Here is a 23,225-nt window from a genome sequence, read left to right on the forward strand (position 1 = left end):
ATTTTACCTAAACACATACCGATAAATAGTAAATTCAGAAAAACTGAAAATAATTTTGAAATGCTCTCTTAATTTTTTCTGTGTCTGTATGTAGAAATCAACATTGTAAATATTTTGTTATTTCGGCACGTTAATTAGTTATTACAGAAAAGAATTCAAGTTCTCTACAATGGATTATATACTGTATACTTGAGGAACTGTCAACCTCACAGTCATTACTGTGTTTGTTGTTTGTTAATGGACAAAAGCTGTTTTAGTACATACAGGACATGTTACAATGTCAGGAAATAGTTTTAATTTATAAGCCATTGCAGGAAAGCTAATGAGAAAAGAAGAAGAAATTGTTTATGTCAGTGTCGTTCCACAAACAATGCTGCTAATTTGTTCTTCAGCTATTTATTACAGTATGTTATCATGTGTCAGACAGACAGAAAAAGCAACATATTGTAAGTCACTTTATTTGATGTCTACAAGTACATGTTTTCTCTCTTTTAATATTGTTCATGCAGGAGTACATGTGGTCTGAAAATAACCATCCTCACAGGTTAAGTATTAATAAACTTGTACATCAGTACTGCTGCTCTTCAGCTAAACTACGTCACCTTACAGTAACCTAATTTTATTACTATCAGGTTATTCCCATCAAAGTTGCACAAAGAATTGATTTAAATGTGATCATCTGTAATAGAAATTGTCATTTTTTATCACTTTCAAAAGCTCCTCCAAAAGATTCAATGATACCGTCTGCATATTGCAGTACTTCTTTCTATACTATAGTATTGTGTTAAATAATCTATTTTGAGCAGCAAAAGCATGCCATATATAAAAATTATATGTACTTCTATGAGTTACAATTTACATTAATGTATATTTTGTCCTCTGGAATTAAAAAACAACAGAAATGTGAATACTTCATATTTTCTATTAAAATAGATGATTTATAAATCAGCATTTATGAGGAGATCAGGACACGGCTCTAAAGAATGCCTTCAGTGAAGACTTGACCTGTGTCTGATACAAGGATAAAACAAAGGCTGTATCCTGTAGAGCAAAAATACAAAATCTACAGATTATGAGCTGACAATGGGAATAAAAAAGTTTTGAGATTTCATTATGTGACATATAATAAGCACCACGGAATATAGCACGCCATTGTGATGTTGAAAAACTATTTTTTTTTAAAGATTTTCTTTTTTTGCAGAGGACAATGAAAGGATGAAAAGCTATCATTTCACACTCATGGCCTAAACATTCAAGGCACTTTAGGGTGACTGTGATAAACTGTGATGAGGAAGTTCACTGCCTTAAAATTGTAATAGTTCTTTCTTCATGACATTTTAACAGAACTTCATAATTCCCACCGAATATGTATATACAATAGTTGTCTAAACTTTTGTTTGAATGTCTCTTCACTAAAAAAATCGAGGACTCAAGCTATCTCTTACAAATGCTTATTTTCTTTAGGTTTTTTATTATTAAACAAACAGCTCTGATGAGACAAGTATGTTGTTTGCTGTACTGTTACCACAATACTACGTTATGTTATACGTCAAATTTCATTCATGGTAAATCCAACAATCCTACAGATAATTCAATAGGCCTACTAATCGCAAACCACTGGAAACTTGATAAACTAACCCATCTAGAAAAATGTGCATGATTAAATTCAGTAAAGAATTCAAACTGTTACCTGACCACTGTCTTTATGTCTTTAATGTTATGGTGAAGGGGATTTGACTAATTAAAAAAAAACAGTAACGCATAAAATTGAAAAAAACTCATACATGAAGCCTTTCTCCTTGCTGCAATATTCCTAAATCTTGGGGATCATCGCAACTGTGTCACTAAAATTCACATTAATCTACGTGACAGGACAAATCAAATAATGTCTTATGAATAATCATGTGTTTACAATAAAGAATTTTGTTTAACTTAATAGTGCTACTGAGAGCTGTAAACACATTTGTCACAATTACAGCTTTAATCTTTAAATCACATAACGCAAGCACAGGCAAGTTACAAAAGTGTTGTAGCTGACATTGAAATAAACAAATGTTGTTATGGGAGGGGTCAAACTCTTTATGTCCTTACTAGGCGCTTCCACAGAAAATGTGTCAAACTAACAAAGGTTAAAACCAAAAAACTATGAAATCGCTAAAAATCTGTTTGCTTCCTCGTTCACCTCTGTGGCTCTTTACTAAGAGTCTAAAAAAATCAAGATGTGTGTAAGCTACATGTTTATCAAAGCTAAATCATCTATATTAAGCTAATGGAATGAACAGAACCAAGAGGTAGATATTCTTGTTCTTGGAAAGCATGTTTAAAGTGCCCAAAGTAGCCCTTCAACCTTTCCCAAAAAAAGACTGAAGCACCCTTAAAAACAAGAATAAACACTCGCTTCATTCACAAATCATTCAATTATGTCACCTGTTCCAAGTTTGCCATCACTCAAAGATAAATCGGCACGAACAGAACCTTACATTCAGTATGCATTTCCATCTACAGTGAACCGTCAACCTGTCAAGATGTCAAAACGCACCACGAATTTATTTCAATCTTAATCGAGTAGCTTTTTCATCAAGAAGGATATTATATATATATATGTGTGTGTGTGTGTATATAACATGTTATAAGTGACTCTGACTAAGAAATATCAGAAATGGGCAAATGTAAACCAGTGTTCCACCCACTTTCAGGAAAACATTCCTCAGTCACCCATGACTCCAATATGACAATTAGGATATTTGCATAGGCAATATGGGATTAGCCCTTGAATATGATGTTTCCTGAATTATTTGTGTGTGTATAATCATAATTATGCTGAAAAGAATTCAACAAACAAACAAAGAAATTGCTACTCCTCATAAACCCTCAGTACACCTCATTTACAGTATTAGACTTCAAGTAGATCAAAATAAACAACATTTAACATTAACAGCTGGATGAGAAATACCAAGCATCAGGAGAGGTAGTGAAAACCAATGAAAAGTCTTTAAAAGAGACAACACTCCTAGAATCACATAACACAGGCTTCACTTCATTTTCTTACAAAAGAAGCCTTTTGGCAAGAAAGTGTGTTTTTTCCAAGTCATACCATGCTGATAAAACCATTATAAAGAGCTGTTAGAGGATCTCTACGACAGCCATCATGTGAAAACTCCTATACCCATTAAAATCAGAACATTAGCAGCAAAAATTACATAAAGATACTTCAATCAAAACAGATAATTACTCTCAATGATGGCTCTTTCTAAATGGCGCAAACTTGAATGTTTTCGTGCTTAATGCTGTATAATAAATACAATCATTTAGCAAAAAGTGGGGTAATAATGTCAGAATTTGTTGTCATTTACAGGACTTTGAATCATAGATGTAATGGCATTTTAAAGGTTGTTTACAAAATAAACACTCATGTGGCAGTAGCTCAACCTTCATCGTGAATATCGACTGCAAAAAAAATGGGACACATTTACCATTTTTTTGCTTTATGATATGTACATTAATCCAATACTGCTGATAACTGCCTGTAGAAAGTTGCTGATTTCATTGCATCAATTATTCGAGAAAGGACTTTGATTGAAGATACCTCAGATGCAATATATCACATTTTTCTTGTGACTTAATTGAACACATCATGATTATCTCAATTTCAACTGAATATTTACTCAGTTCAGTGGTTTCACACGTTGGATTGTTTCATGTACCGATTGATACAGTCATTTCATAAAAATGCTTATTAATTGTCATCGACAACTGTCATGAAATTTTAAACAACATGCTACTCGTTATTTGTCAGTTTTGTCAAGCTCGGATCTCCCCTCAAAAATAGTTCAACATTTCGCTAAATGTCATGCAGTGTCGTTCTGTGGAGCAAGACAATTTTGATTTATTGCTCATTTCTTTAATGACAATGTTTTTGCCTTTAAAACAAACAAGAAAATTCAATAACTTTCTTTTAGAAATATGGGAAAACCAAACGTCCCATGATGGTTCGCTGCTTCAGTGTGTGTGTGTAAACTACAAGGTACAAACCTATTGTATTCTCTTCATAAAACAACATAAACTGAGGACCTACTCACATTGGCTGATGCTCAAATACACAAATATTTTAAAGAAGGATATTTATGCACTTGGTAAAGGTCAAAGGTCTTCATTTGAATCTGGTAAACCTGCAGAGTGAATGGCACTTAACTGTCAGAGCACCGATATAAGAAAACCGAACAACAAACCAACTTGATCATTATTTACTAAAGAAACCTTCGTTCATTCATTGGCACAATAAGTCAGGGAAAGTGACATTTTCAGGTTGGGTACGGTGACCAAAAATCTCTGTTTGAATGCAATTCACTCTTGAACTACTCAGCTAAAAGGTGAGAAAGTGGTTTAACACCGGTATTTTTTTTAGATACTGTGTTTTCATGCACTGGCTGCTGCAACTGCAATAGCACATACATTTCTAGAAAATTGAACAGCAACATTCAAGTTTGAATCCAACGACACGGAGCTGAAGAAACTGTCTTAGGGTCACAAGTTTAAACCTCTAAAGGAAAATCGTCTTCATAGTATCTTCTAGTATTGCAATGTGTACATGACACAACAAAATAAACGCATGCTGGAAAAAAAGTATTACAAAAAGATTGACTTTTCTTGCTTTGATAAATAAGTATTTCAGCATTAAAACAAAGGTGGGCGTTCGTTTCGTCTGGCATGCCCTCGAATCGGTCCAAAAAGACGTTTTACACCGATTCTGACTGAATCTTCCGTAACGCCACCTCTGAGAAAAAACATCCGAGCAGTCTCAGCTATTTCTTTGAAATAGATCTACTGTGTCACGCTCAAAAACAAGGCATAGTGTTCACTACACTTTTGTTTAATAAAATACATTTCTTTAATGTGAAAGACAATTCTAAGTTGTTTTGAAAACCTCCAGAAGGTGGGTGAGTTATTCTTTTAATCCAGCGAAGTTTACAGCCCATGACCTACAGTACCTGTGCTTCTCTCGGTTAGTGATGGACTGGGAGGGCCAGGACGACTTACACAATAAACCGTGTTGTCAGCAGCTTTTATGCACTTATTCAGTGTCGAGGCATTGTGATTTTTGCAGTGAGAAAGAAATGTTCATGATTCGTTTAGCTGCCCAATCACAACACTAGCTAGCCCTTATGTTCCCCAGTTAAACAACTGTCGACACGCGAAAAGAGTTTGTACGGCAAGTTGGCGATTGCGCTTCCCAGCTTCTGCTTAAAAAAACAATTGGCACAGATAAATTTCCCTTCGCTTACGAGAGCTTTACAATGTTCTCTCCTCGTGACAGCATAAAAAACACCTTTTTTTTTCGTTCAAAAAAACATCGTAGTCCAGGCTTAAATGTCAAACTGGTGTAAATTCCATAACCTTGTATCATGCAAAGATCATGTTGTCTAGCTCAACATCTACCGCTTTTAAAAACAGCTGTCCTCAGACATCTAAAAGACGGAAAGGATCAGGAGAAAAGAGAGAAGGAAAGAAAATAGGTGACAGTGAGGTAAACAGGAAGAGGGAAAAGAGAAGTTTTGACAAAGCGGGTGAGTATGAAAACTATGGATCTGCCCGGTTTTTCCTACGTGTTTTTCTGTCACAGTTGCCTGAGCAGCTCATATTGGCACTTAAACAGAACTGAACAGGGTCACTAGTGGATGCTCAGAATTGCTTAACTACTCGCTCTCGAAATAAGAAACATCACACCTTTTGAAAAAGTGGCACCTTGGGGCTTTTTGTCTCAAGTGTATTTGCTGAAACCTAGGTGTCTAAGCAGGTTCTCTTGGTGTTGAGAAGATCCCTGTAAACAGATGAGTTGAGGAATCGAGGGAAGGAGTCTCTGTGCATGAGGGTGTAGATCTGGAGCTGAGCCTCCTCATACATCATACTGCTGGGCTCCGCCAGGTTTTGGTTGATGCCTTCCCTCACCCGTGAATCCAAACTGACCTGCAGACCCACAAGAAAAGTACATCACTTTGTTTATTATATCACAACTATAGGAATGATTATTGTCTAAATTCAGAGGTCTGCATTTTTTCAATAAGTTACATATTAAACCAATATCTGAAAATAGGGCTGTCAAACAATTAATTGCATCCAGAATAAAAGTTTGTGTTTACATAATATATGTCTTATTTTGTATTTATGAAACATACACATACATGTATACTTCTTTAGGAAATATTTACATGCATTTATTTATTTTACCAATCATTTAAAGTCCCAGTGAAATAAAAAATTACAACCACAATTTTTTCATGAAATATTGCAGCGTTTATTGTAAATAGTTTATCAATGTGGGTCATTCTCTTTTTAAAATTCAGTTAAAATCTGAAAAAGCACTTCCTTCCTCTAATGACTATCCATCTTAGAAGACGTCTGTTAGATGGCTTGGGTGAAGCATCCGTTAACTCCTCCCCTTCAACTGTCAGTCTGCTACCATTTCCATTTCAAAATGCAACGGCTGTTTTTATACATCCAATCAAATCGCAGAGAAAGACAAAAGCCACGCCCACTATTTTTCTCATTCCAAATTGCATTTTGCTCGGAAATACGAAAGTAAAAACGATCATATTTATCTTAAGTATGTGTATAATTATGTTTATAAATACAAAAGTAATATGCACAGCACACAAACATATATTATGTAAACTTTTATTCTGGATGCGATTAATCACGATTAATCGTTTGACAGCCATATCTGAAAATGTATAATTTTGTGTTTATTTTAAAGCATCTGTAATTATTTTTTGTTATTAATGCTTTCAGAATATATACTGTGCAGTAAAATGCATATATACAGCCATAGAAACATCTGAAAGACCATTTCAAGTTATTTTCATTTTCTCTGAATTTACTATTTATAGGTCTGTGTTTAGGTAAAATGTTGTTTTTTTGTTTAATTCCGTGAACTACTAGCAATATTTCTCACAAATTTTCCATAAAAATATGGTTTCTCTTTGCATTTATTCGCAGAAAAGGAAAACTGGAGAAACAAGTCAAAATAAATGTTTCAGACCTCAAATACTGCAAAAACAAGTTCATATTCACTTTTAAGCAATACAATAGTAATATTTCTACATGTATTTTTGTTTTTTATGTGATAACCTGGATTTTTATCACAGTTTTCATGTGTTTTATCATGCTGTCAGTCTTTCACATTGCTGTTGGATGACTTTATGTCACTCCTGAGGTTTGCTTTTGTTGAAATTCAACAAACACTGGACTGGAATGGCCACAATACATCTAGAAATGCTGATTAAATGAACATTTGGAATGGTCTCTTCATTTTCCACGGCTGTATGTACAGCATATGAATAGATCTAACCTCTTTAGGTGATAGAATAGAAACATAGTCCTCATAAATGATCCTGGCTTTTTCATCAATAGCTGATGGGTTGGACTCCTTCTTCATTTCCTCGCAAGCAATCCAGAACAGCAGGTTCTCCTCACTGTACTCGGACCGCAGGAACTCCCGGAAAACATCCCTCCCCTCCGGAGAGCGCATCATCATCTCAAAGCTCCGGGACCAGGCGATCACCTCGTCCAGTGTGGGATGCCTGAAAACATGCGTGAGATGAAGAGAAGCACTGCAAACTACACATATGAAGTATTAAGGCTCAACTATATTTTTGCTATTAATAAATAAGGTACATGTAAATGGTATTAAAGGAAACTGGATTAGAAACTCTACTTGGAAAAATAATAATAACACCACTTGGTTTAGTATTTCGTTAACTTTAATGTATTGACAATAAAATATTTCGTAATGTTTGACCAATGAGCGAATGTAGAAGTGTTTAATGCGCTTTTCTAGAATCAAATGTATTACTTTCGCAATTCAAAACCAGATTAATTCCAATACCACTTCACTTGTAAAGCCAAGAACAACACAAACATTCTTGTCAGAAAAGAAAACAGAGCGTCTTTCTTTAGTACAAAATAATGACATGAGCTTGTTTATAATGGCACTAATATTATCTGTCAAACACCATAATAGAACAGACAGCACAAACAAAAACAAACAAGGTTCATTTTCAAGTTGCTAATTTTGAGAATGCATACACGTGTAACCGAGGTATGAACAGATGCACAATAAACAGCACAAAACATTTTGTCCCAGTACAATAATAGATAACAACTCACTGTTCCTCTGTTGCCTCTATGCTATCCATCTTTGTACATGTTTGCCTTTCTGAACGTTCTCGCCTGTCTTCATTCCTGGGGTGAGAAGACAAGTGTTAGACACAGTCACGGTGGCATCTGATCACCCATACAATGTTATGCTGTATGGTTAATACTGAACCTGATTTTGCATCATTTCAGATGAAACCTTCAAAACGCAAACATTAAATTGCAGTTTTTATTTTTATTAGATCATGTTTCTTAGTGTTCGGGAATTTTTACAGGTGAAGATGTTTCTCATGTTCTGTTTCTCATTCTAAGATTGTTCGCCATGGGCTCCGACACGCTGAACAGACTCTAAATATATAACATGTACTACACAGCTGTTTTGCATGTGATGTGGGACAGAAATAGCCGTTTACTGAGCAGATAATGGCAGCGTGTAGTTGGGAGGAGGGAGCGGCGGTTGTGGAAACCCAAGGTTACAAACTGGGGTTTGTACGGCCTCCTCAATGTTTTCTTTATTTCATGTAATATTTGAATTCATTCATGCTATTTATAGGCCCATGCGAGCTGTGCTATGGTTTTCACAGTCTTTATCTGTTCAACCGCCCAGCCTCAAACTGTAGCTGCTTTTTGTCTTTCAACACTTTTAACAACCTTATTTAACTCTTTAAGAAACACAACAACCTATTATTACAAGTAAAACATGTCGCAGGTCATGTTTATTTGTGGGTGCGTCATGTGATGAGCAAATTTTATTGTTTATTCTTTACAAAGAATAAACAAAGAGTACTTTTTCATAATTCTGATTCAAAATTAATAATCACATTTGTATCTGCCTCAAAATGTACGGCATATCAAGCTTTCCTGTAGCTCAGTGGCTAGATTATGGCGCTAGCAACGCCAAGGTCATGGGTTCGATCCCAGGGATTGCACATACTCAAATACAAATGTATAGTATCATGCAAAGTAAGTCGCTTTGGATAAAAGCGTCTACCAAATGCATGAATGTAAAAAAGTATATCAGAAACAAACCTACACATATATGAGGAATATATAGAACACACATACTGTACATAGTGATAGTGACAATAACCACGTTGTTTAATTTAACTAGGTTAAAACTGACACGTATCTGTAGGCCCGAAAACAACAACTCATTCCTAAACAATTCTCATCTGCCATACATTTACGTACCAGAGGCACTTGCAGCATCCACACCAGCACAGACAGCAGGTATTAGGCCTCGGGTGACCAGGCGCCTGCGGGGGTCCTTCAATGCGTCCCTGCTGCCTTTTCCTCATTTCAACTCCACTCACACTTTGAGGCTGCGGACACACACGTCTCATTAGAAACAACAGCGTGGGCTTGAAATCTGTGTTAGTATTAAGATCTTGTTACCTACAGATGCATCTAAATATAATTAATTGCTTCTTAATTGATAGGGATGTACAGCGTTTGAACAGCAACACACGTAAGACGCTTTCTTAGTATTTAGTTAATAAACTGAAATATTAAATGTCCAGTGTATGAAATTTAGCGGCATCTAGTGGTGAGGTTGTGAATTGCAACCAATGGCTCACTCCACCCCTCTTTTTCAAAGCACTACGGTGGCTGACACAGAACTAAGATGTCATCACGTTTTTGCTTCTTTGTTGAAGGAGATAACGTATTTAAGAAACTGTAGAGCAGTTTGTCCGTTTAGGGCTACTGTAGAAACAACATGGTGAATTCCATGAAAAGGGACCCGCGGTGTATGTAGATAGAAATAGCTCATTCTAAGGTAATAAAAACATAACGCCTCATTATGTAAGCTCTTTATACACCTCAGAACACATAGTTATGTATATTATATTGCATTTCTGTCAATAGAAAAAAATTATACACAACACCTTTAACAACTATATTATATGCTTTATATTATTTGCATTGCATATGTTCTTCTTACACTGCTCTACATGAACCTTTCAGAAATGAGCTCTGATCTAATACTAAAAGGCCAGATTAATCGATCACAGATGCCTTTTGAGTGCTTAAAAACACCACGTGAATGAAATGACTTTCCAGTGGAAATGATCACTAAGGTCGCATTGACACAGCATGTATCAAGTTACCCAATTCTGATTTTCTCCTCCAATGAGGCACAGATCGGATATGACCCATGACCGTGTAAGCAGGAAAAAAGCACATGGATTCCGATATTTACAGATCGGTTTCAGGCCTCAATCGTATGTGGAAATAAATCTGATATGAATCGGATACGTGCTGTTGCGTCTGCCATGTAAGCAGACAGATCGGATATTCACCCGTCATTGTGAGTTGTACATCATTAATTCCTTTCAAACGGAGCGATGATCCCGGAAAATTGTTAAACAATTGCCAGGAAACAAGAGTTAAGCGAGTTTGTCAATTATTCGAAAACTAAAAAAAACGATTGGTAGGCTCTATTTAGCAAAATCATGCATGCATGTACGTCCTAATCATCAAACTGAATCTCAAGATGAGAGAATAGCGTTGTCTGCTTAAATGCAGTTTTAAAGTTTGAAATGAATCAAAATTAAAATTCATCACAATATCAAAAATGAACAACACAAAAATACAGATCGCTTTAATAAACTTGATCACTCAGCAACCTTTAAAACACAACGGAGAAGCGCGAGTTTCTCTGCAGACACCTGCTTTACTTTTAACAGGCTTCACTTGACCGAGCATTTACTGATTTATTTCTCAACAAAAACATCATAAACAACATGAACATTATGATCATACACCGACCTAAGTGTCTATGTATTGTCTTTTATTGCAACCCGGTCACATAAATTGCGTATAAATAACACGCTGTTGCATTATCGTGAAATACATACGCCAAAGTTCGATTTTGCGTGCATAAATACGCCAATATATGCGTGCACCTCGCTGGAGAGCAGCCATTTTGAAACGTCTATGAAGAGGAAACACTGAAATAATTAAAATAATACTGTTAGGTTTAGGGTTTGGGTAGAGGTTATAATATGCACGCACGCTAACATTAGGTTTAGGGTTTGAGTTAGGGGACAGGTTAATAAGACAAATTGCCGGTTAATATGCACGTGCGCTAAATTGGCGTATCATATGCACGCAAAAATAGGCGTATTTATGCACGCAAAATCGAACTTTGGCGTACGTATTTCACGATAATGCAACGCGCGTGTTATTTATACGCAATTCATGAGAATGGCCTGTTTATTAAGCGGTTTTTCGTTCGGTCTGCATGAGCTTGTTCAAAAAATCTAAATGATAAAAAACTTTCTCAGACTTTAAAAAACATTAACGATTAAGTCATTTTTGAGCTCACATTTTTTTGTACGTCATATAAATGAAAAAATGCACTGCTGTAATATCCTGTGTCTTTTATAAAAGGTATTCAAGTAAAATAAAAAACAACAATAGGTCACACTTTATTTTAAGGTCCAATTCTCAGTATTAATAAACCATTAACTATGACTTTTGCCTCAGTAAACTACTAATTTGTTGCTTATTAATAGTTAGTAAGGTAGTTGTTAGGTATTAGGTAGGATTAGGGAAGTAGAATATGGTCATGTTGAATATGTGCTTTATAAGTACTAATAAACAGACAAATTGCTAAAAATAGGCATCTAATAAGCAACTAGTTAATAGTGAGAATTGGTCCCTATACTAAAGTGTTACCCAACAATATATGCTACATAATAATAACCCAAACAATATAGCTTATTTAGCCGTATTTGGCTAAATATAAAAGGAAGCGGCAATAAAAGCAAACCGCACTATTGAGCCATGCAATTAAAAACACAGCAAGGTAAATTCCGTCACCTTAACAGCCCTACATTCACGATAAAAAAATATGCACATGACATTACATTAAAGTACATTATCGCGTGTCTTTATGTGTGAAGGCACACTGGGGGACAAATCCTGGGACACATTATGCGTTCATTTTCCAAGATCTCTGTATGAAAAGGCAATTAAATAAGCGGCGGTGGAATGACGTTTTTACTTTTTTTCGTCAGTACGTCTACCTCGGGTTGTTTCGCCATGTGCAGTGTAAATGCAGGTATCGGATATGTGTCACTTTTAAAAGAAGGTGTAAACGGGTCGTCAAAAATATCGGATATAGTCACAAAAACGGAATTGAGCATCAAGAACTGCAGTGTAAATGCGGCCTAAAATACACCTGAGCATGTGTCTTGCGCTACTGATGAATGCTTATTTAGCTTAAATGAACAGGCATGCATGTGAACAAATGACTGTTAAAATGGGTTAAAAGAAGAGAGACAAACAGATATAGACAGATAGATAACACATTCATTCCTCTGGCAAGATGCTAAATTAGTTTGAACTGTTTGAGAAGAGAGAGACAGAGAGAGATGAACATACACATAACGGTAGTGCGGGATGTCACATATTCTAACAAAAAAATGTGACAGCAGTTATTTTAAGGAAGTAAATGGATTGTGAAAATGTAATGGCTGTTGTTTCCTGTTTTTTGTTTTGAAAATACCTTAAAGTGATAGCTCACCCAAAAATGAAAATTCTGTCATCATTTACTCACCCTCTTGTCATATCAAACCTGTATAAGTTTCTTTCTTCCGCAGAACACAAACGAATATATTTTGAAAAATGTTGTTATGGCAGCCATTCACTTGCATTGGTTTTGTGTCCATACAATAGAAGTCAATGGCTGCCTCCGCTGTTCGGTTATCAACATTCTTCAAAATATCTTCTTTTGTGTTCTGCAGAAGAATGAAAGTCATACAGGTTTGAAACGACAAGAGGGCGAGTAAATGATGACAGAACTATCCCTTTCAAGTGAGTTCACCCAAAAATGAAACTTCTGTCATTATTCACTCACACTCTTGTCATTCGAATGTGATGTAAAAGATGACAGAATTTTAAATTGGGGTGAACTATCTCTTTTTAATATTGTCATAAGAAAAACAATGGGGGATGTATTAAGACATTTTCTGTAGAAAAAGTTCTGTATTATTGGCTGAATATTGCTTTGTTGATCTTCTCCCAATAAACACTTTAATGTATAAAAAAACTACATCATGTTCCAGTATCACTGGCTTTTTAAAAACAAAAGCAAAACATGCAATGGATCAAGCACACCACGCTTTTTTATTTTCACAGGTTTCCAAGAAGTCCTCCATTAGGAAAGTAATTGTGTTATTGTTGTTGTGAGCTTTGCCCTGCTATGGATGATCCATCACTATACTATTAACATTTCTTTGAAACACTCGGCTGATTATTCTGCTTCACAGTTTAATATGGTCTCGGCACAACAGAAGCACTGTAGAAGTATATTTGACACTATACAATCATCTTAAAGAGCTTTGGAACTAAACATAAGAATTTAGATCTGTTACAGCCTTGCTAGGGTTAGTTATTGGCACGGATGTACACATGCTATGAAAAAATTGGTCTGTGCTACAAATAAATGTAATAGTGTAGCACGCGTGCGATATAGTTTGGCAGGTGCATTTGACAGAGCCACTTGTTTGTGTGAAGTGCATTTGTCCTTGTGCTTGTTCGTGTGAGGTTAACTAATGGTGCACCACTATTTATTTTTGTTTTGCGATTAGGGAAAGCAGAATTCTACTATTTAAATATGTCCTCTGCTTGTTCTGCGTGTCTATGAGTGAATTAGTTGCACACTTTAACATGTTACAAGTGTGACACTTGTGGATTTGTCTGTATCTTACTATACAAGGACATGAACACCTGAATTTCATCCACAGAGTTGTTCTAAGTTTATTTAACGAGCATTTCACTGTTTGTGTGAAGCTACTGTCAAACAAGCTGAAGCTCAAGCGTCTTCGCGACCACCCGCCAAAATAAAAGTCAGATTTGAATCAGATGATAAAATAATAAACTTGTAGTAAATTTATAAACTGTAGTAAACACTATAGTATACTTTAATATTTATAGACAGGGATGCACATAAGTGGTGCGCAGGTGCGCATGCGCGACCAAAATTCAAAATGCGCTCTGTAAATAAGTTTAGAACGCTCATTTGCGTACTGACATGGTTGAAACCTTTTGATGCACAATCACTGTTTTAGACCGACTAAATGTAATACTGGATACGATTTCCGTTTGTACTGAATGCTGCTAAAACTACTGATATGTCGTTTGTTCCCGGTGATAAACGGGACCTGGGTGTAAATGATGAAAAATGTATTTGGTATTGGTAGCTCAGCCTTTGTTGGTTCTGCTTTCGTTACTAGAGAAGCACGCGGCACGCGCAGCCTCTGTGAATTTCTGGAACTGCGCTGCGCTGCACGTCTACCAAAACACCGCTTCTCTTAAACTTTCTAATAGGACAAGCTGTTTAAACTTGACACTTGCACGCAGCTTGTGTTTCTCTATGCTATACTCGATCCTAGCTCCGCACCGCAAGTCTCCATGTGCGTTCGCGAGTGCACTTCCCAGCAACCTGCCAAAAACCAAAAAGGTTGTCGTTTTAGGTTTCAACATTGGTGTTGAAAATTAATATTTACTAATGTAAAAAGAAAAACAAGAAATACATTATCATTGTATTTTAAGCGTACTTTAAAGTAATATAAATATAGTATTATCCCACTTTATTATTTTGTTTATTGTTCATTAAAAAGTAACTACTTTTTTACTTTTATTTTTAATAGGTAAATATAATTTGTCACACTATGTGCAATGTGAGCACCAAACCGATTCTCCAGGTGCTCTCTTGAGAACCAGATAGAAAAACTTATGTGCACCCCTGTTTATAGATATCTATATATTTATAGTATTTATAGGAATGTTCAAATAATATACAATAGAACACAAGAATTTTACTGCAGTCTACTGTAGTAAATAAATACTATAGTATACAGTGTTTTTATGGACAAATGTATTTAGAGCACTGAAAATACAAAACTCAGTAAAAAGGAAAAACGTTTATGTCCTTTTTCAGTTGCCTGTCTATTTATGTGATGACCTGTTTTTTGATAACAGACGCATACTTGTGCCTACAACTGTTTGGTCTGTGCTACAAAACTTTAAAACCGGTACTATGTGCAAAACAAAGTTAATGTACAGCCCTGGTTATTGGACAAAGATAAACAGACCTGTGTTGCTTTTCACTCCTGCATAACCTCATTTATGTGACACAAATTTAGTAACAGGAGTTGCATTATTATTCTATTCAATGTGACATCAAAGACTGGGAAACTCTGGTAAACATGATGCCTCACACCATGACCACAACAATTTGTTCATTTTACCTCAAAGCTTTCTGGAAAGCAAGCTTTTGTCAGGGTTTGGCAGCACAAACACTGTATCACATCACCTAGATATCTGATCCAAATATGTTCAGACAAACAGTCTAGGCAATAGACAGACAAACTGGATGTCAGGAAAGGTATCAAATGATCATTTCCCAGTATGGCACTGGTAAATATCTCATTGAATGACATAACACGTGACGCTTGTTTGGATGATTTTTAGTTGCATCATGTGGTGCATAATTTAAAGATCACCGCTAATTGAAATGCGGAGAACAGCCTATTGTAATAAATAAAAAACAACATTAAAATTGATATATTATGTAACCCCATAATCTCTGCTCTCATTTAAATATAGGAAAAATGCTAAACATGAAAATTACGCTTTGCTTTGTTGTGAAAAACATGCAATGCTCGATGTTTGTGTATTGCTTTGTTAAAAATACTTGTTTAGTTGGTCGTATACTGTATATTTTTACAAATGTTTTGTGAAATTTAAAAAAAACAAAACAGGAAGTAGTTCAGGACCCGCGCTGATTTTTAAAAGTGATCTATATTGAAATTTGGGCAAGAATTACCGGACAGGAACAAACTATTACACACTCTATTTGACTAAACTCAAAACAACTTAACATTTAACTGACCAAAGCTCCAAACTCCTGCAAATGCTGAAAAACAAGCGAGTAAAAGATTTTAATATATTACAATTCAAGTTATATTTAAACACAAAGAATAACAATATTATTGTATGTTGTAACCAGACAGCGCTACAATATCAGTGTCACAATGTCATTGATGTTTCCCACCCCCGTTTAAAAGAGGAACCATTTAATATCTCAACCTATGTTTGCATTGCTGACATAAATGAAATGTAGGCTAATCTAATACTGAAATATTGATGCCATAACAGATTAACATAGAAGACAAATCTTTGTGCTAAGGAACATAATTACATTAATATTCTGAATATATAAACCATAATAATATTGTCTATGGTCTGAATGCCTACAGAAACAAGATAAAGTACAGCCCTTAAACATTAGCTTACCTCCAAATTCATCTCTAAAACTTAAAGGATTTATGATAACCAGCTCTGATGAAAGCCCAATGTGTCTGGGGTGGAATGTGAGCACCCGTTTGAGAGTTTACGCTAATGGGGATTCATATAAACAAAATATGAAAATGATAACTACCATCAGTTATTTACTGCCAGGCCATGGAAAACATGCATCATGATTATGCAAAACACACTGAGAGGCTCTTCTGTTCACATCCACCAATACCTTGGCAGAACATGTCAACGAGTAAGTTGTCACTATATTGAGGGAAAAGCAATAATCCATGAATGGATATTTCAATGGTAAACTATCTGATTCTATAGGAAATCATGTTCGGTATTAACACAAGCAGAGCTAAAAAATGTCTGGGTGCTAAAACTAGTGATAGATCTACACATCAGATCAACAACACAGAATCCTGATGTTTTGATTAGCCGTCGACCGATATGGGTTTTTTAATGGCTGATGCCAATAATAATATTGAGAATACTATGTGGCCAATATTTAAAACAAACGTAATTACAGTAATTGGAAGACATTTTGTCGAAAATTTGTTAAATTAACATTTATTGTGCGTTCAAATGTGCGTATATAGTACATTTGGCCTTTTCTGGTTGGAATGAAATACTATCAGTATAGACAGTTTCAAAGCAACAACATAAACAAACGTTACTGCGCATGCACGCATTCATGGACTTAACGTCTGGTACACATTCACAAATAATAGAGCGCCTGTAGCTTATGTCTGATAACAAGCATAAGAAACCGAGAAGAACCGTTACTTGGCTAAGCTTGCCACTCCAATATTTTGAATTTAGACTGTGATACCAAGCTCAACCCCTAGATGTCAATGTCCCATATGGTCCCACTATTTCTACGAAACAATTCTACGAATTGTTTATTTAATAAAATTAACATACAACAAAATTAAACAAATCGTTTATTTCATACAATTATTATACAATAAAATAATAATATAAATTAATTTTAAAATCAATTTAATTTAATTTAAATAGTTTTATTATATGACACTAGCAAGACCGATAAACAAACACAGACCGGAAGTTAACTGCAGTTCAGGCACGCGTCCGAAATGGTCTGTACAGTATATCACACATGTCTGTATTTCACTTGTTATATTGGCTTTAGCTTATAAAAACCTATATCGGTCGACCACTACTAAACAGCACCTTGTGTTAATCTCTGTCTGACAAAAATTAATTATGCAGTGTAAAATTAACTAAATCATTAGAAGCATCCATTAAAGTACCTTGATATGAAAATGAGCTTTCCACTTTCCAGAGATTTCTTTAATTATGCATATTTCTATCAACAAGCTTTTGAGTGCTCACCGCCCTGCTTAAAATACATCACAGTCAACATTCTTGATTTACATTGCAGCGTGTGAAAATGTTTATGTGTGCGAGCGTGCACAAAAGCCGCTTTTGTCCCGCCTTTAACCCCATCATCCTATTGGAAGTCTTGTGCACCCTTGTGCACTTCCCCATGCACATTCCAGGGCAGCAAGTGATGCATAGCATAGGCCATGGCTGGCTGCACAACAGAAGCCTCCCACAGCCGTTACCCATAATGCCTAGCTCGACAGATATGTCACACCGCAGATCCAATACATGTGACAATCACACAGAGGCCCTAGGTTTCACCCACATTTCTCACCTTGCACCGCATCACCTCAATGCTACGAAAACACAGTTTTATTATTTTTCACATGCTTTTTCTAATAAATGTATTGACTGAGGAGAGAACGACACCTAACTTACCATGCAAATTAGCAGCTATCCGGATATATCAGGTAAGAAAATCATGACGGTAATGTCAAAAGTTGCGATGGACAGAGTGCTGGAATACAAATTGTGTCCTCTTGTATCTTCTCTAACCATGCCTGATGAAGAACACAGAAGGTGGGTGGAGGTAGGTTTCAAACACCTGGTATTTGCAGGTAAACCCTTTTCTTGAGTCAAGGGCAAAATGATCCAGGATAAGACATCTAAGAAATAGATCAAACCAGAAAAGAAAGATCAGAATTGCTTTAAATCTATATTGCTGATGTGCATGACGAAACTAAGCTTACTAACCAAAACATGAATAGTAATTCAACTTGTAACACTGATCAGTATTTGTAAAACATAAGTCTTAAACGTAAGACTTGAATTTATTGCCAAAAAGAGAAAAAACATATTTCTGTTAAAGGGATACTTCACCCAAAAATTAAAATTCTGTCATCATTTACTCACCTTCCAGTTGTTCCAAATCTGTATACATTTCTTTGTTCTGTTGAACACAGAGAAAGATATTTGGGAGAATGCGTTTGGAACAGTTCAGGGGCACTTTTGACTACCATTGTAATTCTTCCTACTATGGTAGTCAATGGGGTCCAAGAACTGATTGGTTACAAGCATTCATCTAAATATCTTTCTCTGTGTTCAACCAAAACAAAGAAATGTATGTAGGTTTGGAAAAACTAGAGAGTAATTTATGACAGAATTTTCATTTTTAGATGAACTATCCCTTTAAGTTTCACAGTCAATCTTACATTATCTATAACAGTCCAAGTATATCAGTTAAAGATTAAGTAACTAATACGTTTCACTCAAGTGTTCAATAATAAAAAAGTTGTACTAACATTAGGGTTTACGTTAGACCTGGTTTATAAATTATATCTTATTTGCAATGCATGAATTCATCACTGAAAATTGACAATCACTGACACCTCATTTGACACCGAAAGATTTGACTACAGTAAGCAGATAATCTATTTCCTATAATCACCTGCATTATAAAAGCAGAAGCAAAAATGAATGGGAGGAACTTCTATCAGAATGAAGGGTCAACCTCCTCCGGAAGGAAATCCTCTTAATTTCTTGTGGGCTGAATGCAGGCAAAACATCCACTGGTACGGCCAATAAATAAAACATTACCAAAGGACTTTCGCCTTATTTTAATGTCAAGCGTGGGAAAATACTTGGCTAAGCAGGTAGAAGGTGGAGCGTAGTTCCAAAATCTAAAATATAGCAATGTTTTGCAATGCTTCGTGATATATTTAAAATCCTCGTCTCGTTGTTCGCGTTCACTCCCGATGTGAAGTCTCCAGATTCGTGGCCGTGTCTCATATTCTAGTGAGCAGCCTATCTAGAAAGCATTTTAGACATCACAGAATCGTTCACATCTATCATTCGCCAGACCCACGGAAGACCAAAAACGCTGTCGAGTGTTGGTAATATTTTACGAACGCTCCAAATACTCATGCAATGCCCACAAATGCTGTCTAGATATGCTGTCCTCGCGTTTTTTGAAACAGCATCTTTCCTAAAGTCATCGCAGGTAAAGCCCAAACCATTCCCATCACAAGACAGAACCGTGCAATTGAAAGTAATGTGCAAAATGCTAGTTAATACAGCGATGTTTTCCAGAGGTGAGCGAGCACCGCAGTGTACTCGCCACTTTATTTTATTTTCGCATTGGCTCCCTGATTTTCTGAGCGAAGAGCGGCAACAGCTAGCGCGTTAGCTGGCAAGCTAGCGGAACATCTGAGACCGTTAAAGAGCATATGTCGCCTTACCCCTTTTGTCCTAGATGTCAGTCTTCTAAAATGGTGCCGCTAAACCTGTTTATGTGGTTATCGGGGGTATCGGGCGTTGAGATTGCATGCTGCCGTTTTATCTCCATCAGCGGTGTTTTCCGTCCATCCGCCCAACTTCAGCACCCAGCGAGCCAGTGGAGACGCCCTGCGCATGCGCGCGCGGCTGAGCTGTCAGCTCATGGAGCGAGAGCTGCGGACAGGGTGTAGAGGCAGGGGTGCAATGACAGCCTGAGATTCTCACAATACCCGCAGTAATACATACAGTATACAACAAAAAGGCATATGCGACTCACCTTTAAACAGTGTCAAAATACTAGATGGTAGGCCTATGCTTCGGCGTTTGGTGTCTAGCATTGCAATAGTTGTGCTTACCAATACAAAATATATGAGTATTAAGTAAAGAAGCCATGAAAATAGTGTTGGTTTTTGAAGCCAAAAAATGGATAGATTTTTAATGCAAGCCTATTTCCGAACAATAAAAATGCATATTAATAAACAATTTCTGTTTTAAGAATTTTTCCATAAAACAGTTTATACAGGCCTAATAAAAAAATACAAGCACAAATAAAAACAATTACTCTAGGTTATTGCTGTATATTTAGTATTTGTCATATTATGCATTCTTCCTGACATTCGAGACATCTGTCCGTGTATAATTCAGTTAAAGAGATGTCTTGGCAAGATCTGTACAAAAAAGATAACCAATTATGGCATGATTCATTATAAATCAAATTCTGTGTCCACGAAAAATAAAAGGTCAAACAACAAAACAACAAAGAATATTAACAGACATAAACGTTCAAAGATTTTTTTCAAGAGATGCTTTCAATGCTCTGCAAAGAGCAGATGCTACAATCCACTGTTGCAACACATACTTACAGTAATATCCACTAGGAGGCACTGAGACCACAGCACTCTGGTCATGGTGGGTGGTAAGCCCAAACCTTAAATGACCATCTCTATGATTATATTCTTTATCAAGTCTTTGTGATGCTCTAACCACATCCCTTTATGCAGTTATTTTGTTACATTGCTAGTGGAGCTGGCAGGGAATTGTTTTGCTTAATAGCATGATGTGTAGTGCCATCATGTCTGTTGAAAAAAAATAGGACAGACACAGAAATCTCCACAAATTGAGGAAGCCCAGAGTGTTTAAATATTTGCATTTCTACTACATTATTATGTAGTGGATCCTTTCAAAACTCTTATTTGCATTGAAGCTGCATGGGGCGCCAGAAATATTCCATAAAATAACATGTTTTTCTTGTATATTTGCGGTCTGTTCCTGTAATTTGACGTTTTTTGACCTTATTTATTTGGCAACTGGAGCGCCAGGTATATACTGTAAAAAATAAAAACTTTCCAGTAAAATGACATTTTATAAAATTTCACTGTTTTTCTTGTAAATATGCAGTCTCTGTCTTTCATTTCATTCCATTTTTGGACAAAAAATAACTGCAAAATTCTGTATAACTGTCTTTTTACAGTGTTCTTAACAGTATAAAACCATATCACATGCTGTGGATCTAGCTTTGCTTATTATTGACTAGGATAGTATTTTAAAATCCTTATTTATGTTTTTATTTATTTATTTTTGGTTGTTTAAATATTGCCCAACTGACGATGTGTTGCATTGATGGGAACCATACAAAGGGCATTATCAGCTGCACCTCACCAAAGGCATCTTTCACCCAGGATAATGGATGTGATGAAAGTGGGATCGGACACGCAACTCATGAGTTGTCTCTCTGATAATAGCAAGGAAAGATAAGTATAAATATGGTATGTATTTCTATAATCATATATCCCCCAAACACAGAGGATGCCTACGAACCCAGTGAAACCTCAGACCCCCTTTCCTCTATTCATGTTCTTGACTGCTCCCCCTGTCCATGCATAAGGCGTGGGAAATGTCCTATTGGGCAATTAAACTGTGCTGAAATAGTGGGATTATAACACCTAGTCCTATTAAGTGAATCTGTGTTGAACAACATGATATTTGCATTTTTTCCTATGAAGCTGCTTTGAAACAGAGCAACATGCGCTATATAAATTGACTTGAATAGAATTGTCGTGATCTCAGTCTTGTCGTGACCTTCTTGTCTGGTGTGAGTGTTTGTTTTGTTTTGTCTAACTCTTGTGGAACCGTCTTGACGGCTCTCCACGTGTTTAGTGTCTACGTCATTAGCCCCGTCCCCGTGTCTCCCCTTCAGGCTTTCCTCTCACCGGGTTTCCATCACCTCATCACCTACACTCCTGTTGCTCGTCCCTAATTAGCAGTCCCCCCTGGCTCCTTATTATTATTCACCTGTTGTTCATTCCCCGCTGATTAGGTCCCCTCTATTTAAGCCCTCTTGTTTTCTTGTCTTTTGTCAGACCGTTGCGTGTTAAATGTCAACTCTGACTGCCATAGTCTTGTTCTGTTTGTCCAAGTCTTCGATATCTCCTAGTCTTGCTTTTGTTGTTGTAGTGCTCCAGTGCTTTTGCTCTTCGCTATTTTTTCCTCTGTGTCCCTCAGTGTTCTCTGGCGTCTCGGACCTCCGTTCTCCTCACCTCCCGGCACCTCCTCACAAGGGATCACCTCTATCATCCGGATTTTTGCCAGCGGGTCGAGACTGCTCCCCGCTGAGCGTCTGGGGTAGTCAAAGTTCCTGTCCGGATTCTGTTACTGATTCTTCCGTGAGTACCGTTGGGTCGAGCTCTCTCCCCACGGGCTCACGAGGTACCTGTGGTCAGCGAGTTTGGTGATCTGTTGTGGGCATTCATATAATAAAGACCTTTTCTCCCGCTATTGAGTCTCCTAACCTTTTGTTCCTCTCCGAGTCGTGACAAGAATAGCCTATATTTTAATTTGATAAAAGACATTGAAAAAAGATTGGTGCAAAACATCTACACCTGATGATTTTATACTGAAATCAAGACTTCATTTTTTATGTAATATTATTATCCCCTGAAGTTACAGAACATACACTACTGTAGAGTCTCGAAGCTAGACCCTCTTATGACTGATCGCTTTTAATTTTCATTTTCTCTCTTTTACTGGTTTCTTTATTGGTTTTGTAGTCTTTTAAAACATATATTGTATACAGTAATGATATTTGAAGAGGCAGAGGAATGATTGAAGAAATTATGAAAGATCATGTCTTGTTAAAGAGG

General features: G+C 36.3%; 1 protein-coding gene across 1 annotated transcript; it reads right to left on the bottom strand.

Moving 5' to 3' along the window:
- Positions 1-195: 195 nt before the first annotated feature.
- rgs17 (regulator of G protein signaling 17) lies at positions 196-20,224 on the bottom strand. The gene is made up of 6 exons (XM_057341743.1): positions 20,049-20,224; positions 18,250-18,476; positions 9,343-9,473; positions 8,164-8,238; positions 7,346-7,577; positions 196-5,964 (listed from the first exon to the last, which is right to left on the bottom strand). The coding sequence occupies exons 2-6, from the start codon at positions 18,250-18,252 to the stop codon at positions 5,779-5,781; spliced, it is 627 nt and encodes a 208-aa protein (XP_057197726.1). The 5' UTR covers positions 18,253-18,476; positions 20,049-20,224; the 3' UTR covers positions 196-5,778.
- Positions 20,225-23,225: the final 3,001 nt, after the last annotated feature.

This window comes from Triplophysa rosa, linkage group LG9 (genome assembly GCF_024868665.1).
Source record: "Triplophysa rosa linkage group LG9, Trosa_1v2, whole genome shotgun sequence".
NCBI lineage: Eukaryota > Metazoa > Chordata > Actinopteri > Cypriniformes > Nemacheilidae > Triplophysa > Triplophysa rosa.